General features: G+C 53.9%; 2 protein-coding genes across 3 annotated transcripts in view; both read left to right on the top strand.

Moving 5' to 3' along the window:
• Fxyd7 (FXYD domain containing ion transport regulator 7) overlaps window positions 1-4,921 on the top strand; it is a 7,821-nt gene extending 2,900 nt beyond the window's left edge. The window contains exons 2-4 of the mRNA XM_015497064.2: window positions 2,855-2,884; window positions 4,538-4,612; window positions 4,707-4,921. Coding sequence (XP_015352550.1) covers window positions 2,855-2,884; window positions 4,538-4,612; window positions 4,707-4,921 — 320 coding nt within the window. The remainder of the gene's footprint in view (window positions 1-2,854; window positions 2,885-4,537; window positions 4,613-4,706) is intronic.
• The window catches only part of Fxyd5 (FXYD domain containing ion transport regulator 5), a 28,504-nt gene that overhangs the window by 11,134 nt on the left and 12,448 nt on the right, over window positions 1-4,922 (top strand). The gene's annotated exons all lie outside the window — the stretch shown is intronic.

The raw sequence follows: 4,922 nt of genomic DNA, 5'->3' as shown, positions 1-4,922 counted from the left end.
GCTGGCCTGGCTGGACTGGCAGGGCCACTGATCTGGCAGAATACTGAAGGCAGGGCTGGGGGGGGGGGGCTGCAGAGGCTGGAGCCACCCTAGGGAGAGGGGGCGGGGCTGAGCCAGCAAGTCTGGCGGGAGCCCAGGGTTTCTTTTTGCAGAGGTGGCGGTTAGCAGGATCGATGGCAGCAGACGGGCAGAGGTGGGAGGGCAGACGCCTCAACACCCTCCCCCTTACCCCCCTCCCCCGCCCGCCGGTCACAGCAAGAGAGGGGACCACAGGTCTCCGGAATTCCCTGGGGAGGAAAACCCCCCCGCTGTGTATTGCAAACTGCTTGAGGAAATGAATTAATGAATTGCTGGGGAGAGCAGGGGGAGGGAGAGGAGTCTCTTCCTACTCTGTCAGAGAAAAGGAAGGAGAATTAGGGGCAACAGAAAAGGGAGATGTGTGAGCACAACTGAGAGGGACCCTCAACTTGGCCAGCAGCCAGCCCTGCAGGGGCATTAAAGGGAGATGCAAAGGAGGAGAGGGAGTTAAAATTTGGCCCATCCTCCAGGCCTCACACAGGACCTCAGCCAGCCTGGAGGACCCGGACCCATCACCTCTCAAGATGCCCCTGTTGCCATAGCAACCACCTCCTTCCTGATCTCTCCTTGGCAACTGGCCAGGAGTAGTGCACATTCCTTCTCCGCCTCCTGGCTCCACCCTGAGCCCAGCCACACCCTGGGGAACCAGATTGCTGGGCCAGCAGGATCCAGCCAAGGATCTTCTGCATGAAGCACTGTGCACTCAGGTGCAAAGCAAAGAGGATTTGGGGACAGATGCTCACCCAAAGGGTCCCTGAGCACTTTGGAGGAGGATGCTTGGAAAACTGGGAGACAAAAGAAGATAATCCAACTGTTCCACCTTGATGCAGACTCCTGCAGCCTAGGAGGGCCTGACATTCCTTCATTTGTTTCAGAAAACTTCTTTGAGAGCCTTTCGTAAGTGCCAGGATTAACAGCAGAGATGAGCTAAACAAATCGACTCTCTCTGGTCCAGGAGCTAAAGTGACTAAAGGTGACTAAAACACTGTGTCTTGATGGGGACACTTTGAAGTACCACCTTCCAGATTTTTGACTTATTCAAATGTTCCCCACAGTGCTATTTATTTAATATTTTTTTCCCTTGGAAGGATTCACTTTTTAAAAAAATTAATTAGCATCATTTTATATCATCACCACAAATGGAAAATGAATTTTTTTTCTCTAAATGGAGGGTAAACCTACAAACAATCTAAAGCAAGTGACATCGCTTTTCTGGGTCCAGTGTCTCCTTTTTGTGAAATGGAGACGAAGATAGCACCTGTATGGGCGAGTTCCTGCCAAGATTAAATGTGTCAACATCTGTAAAGGGCTTAGAAGTGGCTCTGGCTTGGAGTTAGTGCTATCCACTTCTGACTAGATCGATAAATAAAAGGAGAAAACTTGATAATGTCACAAAATTCTACTAGATATTATTATTACCTGACAAAGACTCTGAGCACAGTTTTGTTTTCTCTTGGGTAAGAGGGGGATTAACAAGGTTTGATAGGCAATTAAAGCCACATCAGCACCAACGAAGATTCCCTCCTTGGAGACTAGAAGAGACCTGGAAGGAGCAAACTTACACACTGTGTCAGGGTCTTGCCTCCGTTTCCTGTACCCGTCACTTTAGGCAACAGCTTGCTTTGATAAAAAGCAGTACCAAAGTGTCAGCAGATGGTGACGGTGATGATCATCTGCTGAGATTTTTATTTCTCACTTGTGCTCCATGTCCATCACAGGTTGACCGGGGTGGGGGGCATTTTGTACTCACCTAAGAAAACTAGAGCAGCCACTACTATCTTGAACATTCAGGTCCCCAGGCCACAGGCAAACCAGAGGTCATTGAAATGTTCCAGCCTACAAGTGACACTTCTGCTCACAGTTCATGGGCCAGAATTCATCCCACGGCTCCAGCCAACCTCAAGGGAGACATCCTTCCCTGTCCCTTCAAAGGGGGAAAAGAACACTCCTGACATTGCCTGACGTACCCCTGGCCCCCTTCCCTAGTGGCACACACACTGCAGAATTCTGCTCCAGGAGGGGCCATCAGGATGGAAATGGAAAGATGTTCTGAGCTCCCCCCCCCCCCAGGGGAATATGGTCTGGGACAGGGAGATGGAGAGGGAAAGGCAGATTCCCATCCCCACGGTAACATCTCTGAAGTCAGGGCAAGTCTTCTAACCAAGGCGCACGCTTCCTGTGGTAGAGATCCATAGGCATACGCGTCCTGGGACACTATCACAAAATCGACTTTGAATTGTAAACTGGCTGGTGTCTTAAGTGATATAGAATAACAACGACATAGCTCCCTGTAATGGATTTGGTGTCAGGAGCCAGGAGATGAGGACCATAGCTGTAGCACCTGCCCTTGGGAGCGCTCAGATGACTGGGAAGTTGTAGGCAGTGTGCAGGGGAAGCTGATAGCTCAGTGGTCCGCCAGTGGCATGCTCAACCCTTGGCGTCATATTTAAATGGGAGTGTGTGTATTTTTCGGGGAGTGAGTCCATAGCTTGCCCCAGACCTCCATAGGGATCTAGGACTGTGACAGCCATGTACAGTTGGGTGGATGGTACACTGCACAGGGGATGGTACCAAACGATGGAATGAGTGGGGGTTGGAATCTATCCTATGCCCCATTCTTCAGGCCTGTGTCCTGCCCTGGAGCTACATAATCCAGAACAAGGGACCTTTTCATCTAATTTCCACTCAGAAACCATTAGACCAATGGCCCAAACGAGGTCCTGGAAAATGTTGAGGAACAAGCGTTGAAATACTTTCCCCCTCTTCCTTCCCACAGTTCCCGAGGAACCCGACCCATTTTATTATGGTGAGTGCCGGATTTTTTAATAGTGGTACCCCAGGGCTGGATGGAGGGGTGGCTGCGTGTTCCCATAGCCAGCTGGCTTCATCCATGGCTCTGTGGTTCATGGGCTACCAACCCATGTGACCACGCGGGTACAGTTCACATCAGCTGGGTTTGTGGAGAGCAGAACCAGATTAGGGTGGTTCTGAGTCTCCTTCAGGCTTCGGCAGGACTCTGGGCTGGTACCTCGAAGTTATCAGAGCAGCAGACACGGGAAGTCTTCACAGTAACGACTCAGTCCAGGTCACCTGGATCAGACTCCCCTCTCCCTACTGTGTGGCTTTGCCTCCCTGAGCCCTTCTGTAAACAGGAGATAGTAATAACTCCCACCTGCGTGGGCTATGGGAAGGATTCACCTGGACAATCATCCTGATGGCACTGGGGCACAAAGAAGTCACCCCCAGGTCTGGCAGGCCTGGCTCCAGTTTCCTTTCTGTATACCCTCCTGATCCCCTCCCCCTGCCATTTTTGCTGTTCCTCCAATATGTCAATTTCCTTCTCACCACAGGGCCTTTGCATGTACTGGTCCTTCTGCCAGGAGTACTCCTCCCCTAGCTGTCCACATAGCTGGCCAAGTCCCCTTCCCTTTTTCTGGCCTTAGATCAAATAAAGACTGCTCCATAGGACAGGCCTCCTCTGACTCCCTGGCAGAAGGAGCCACACCACCCCTGGCCATGACTTGGATTCTTACTGGATGGTTTTGTTTGGTTGGTTCATTGATGAGTGCTTAATCACAGCATGAGCGTCCCCTGCTGGAGGGCAGAGGCCTGGCCGCTGCAGGGATGGACCAGGGGCCCCACAAATTCACACTTTAGGCAATATTTGCTGGTTACTGGCTCTGTGTGGGCAATGTTCCAAGCCCTTGGAGGACTGCAGTGAGCAATACAGCCAAGGTTTCCTGCCCTCCTTGACCCTGCCCTCCATGGGAGGGAGACGGATACTCAAAAATCAAAATTATTTTTCAGACAAGAATGTAAAGCCAGAGTGTTTCTTACAGAGGGAAACAAGAGTTCTGTCATTTACTAGAAAGGGTAGAGGAGAGGCTGGGAAAATTCTAAACAGGACAACCAGAGGTTTCACTGACGGTCCTGAAGCTCAGAAGGAGGAAGCCCTGTGGATATTCAGAGGGAGGGTTTTTCAGTAGGAACAGCAAGTGTAAAGGCCCTGAGGCAGGACAACTGGATCTACTCCAGGAGCTACAGGGAAGCCAGCATGGCGGGGTGAAGAACTGCTGGGGAGAGTTGGGGGAGGTGAGCCCTGAGGGGGGGCAAGGATGGGATTATGCAGGTCTCCAGGGCTGTGGTGAGAGCCTTGGCTTTTACCTGGAGAGCCCTGGGGGCCAGGGGAAGGCTGAGGAGAGCTGGGATCTGACTCTGTGCCTGTGGGTGGGGTGGGGGCAGAGAGAAGGCGACACAGAGGGTGAGGGCAGGAGAGGAGAGGAGGGGAGGGAGGCCCAGGGGAGCTCCCCAAGCCCATGCTCTGTGTCCCCCCAACCTCCTGGAGGAGCATCCAGCACCCCCAGGTTCCAGGCCCCTGGCTGGGAGGCCTAAACCCAGGCCCGAGGCCCCGGGGCTGGGGTGCGGCCCTGCCTGCCCTGACAGCCCGCGTCTCCCCTAGACTACGCCACCGTGCAGACCGTGGGCATGACTCTGGCCACCATCATGTTCGTGCTGGGCATCATCATCATCCTCAGTAAGTCTGTCCTCCGTGGGCTGCCTGCTGCCCCGGGTTGGCCTTTGTCCCCATCCTTATGTCCTGTGTCCTGTGTCGCTCCCTCTCCTAACAGGCAAGAAGGTGAAGTGCAGGAAGGCGGACTCCAGGTCGGAGAGGTCTGGCCCCCGGCGGGTGGGCGTGGCGTGCGGGCTGGTGGGCGTGGCGTGCGGGGGCGTGGCAGGCTGGTGGGCGTGGCAGGCGGGGCGTGACTGGCGGGCGTGGCGTGGCAGGCTGGTGGGCGGGGCGGGAGAGGGCGTGGCCGAGGGCCGGGGGGTCTGCCCTCACTGAG

The sequence above is a fragment of the Marmota marmota genome, unplaced genomic scaffold (assembly GCF_001458135.2).
Source record: "Marmota marmota marmota unplaced genomic scaffold, marMar, whole genome shotgun sequence".
Taxonomy (NCBI): domain Eukaryota; kingdom Metazoa; phylum Chordata; class Mammalia; order Rodentia; family Sciuridae; genus Marmota; species Marmota marmota.
This window is presented reverse-complemented; position numbering and strand designations above follow the sequence as displayed.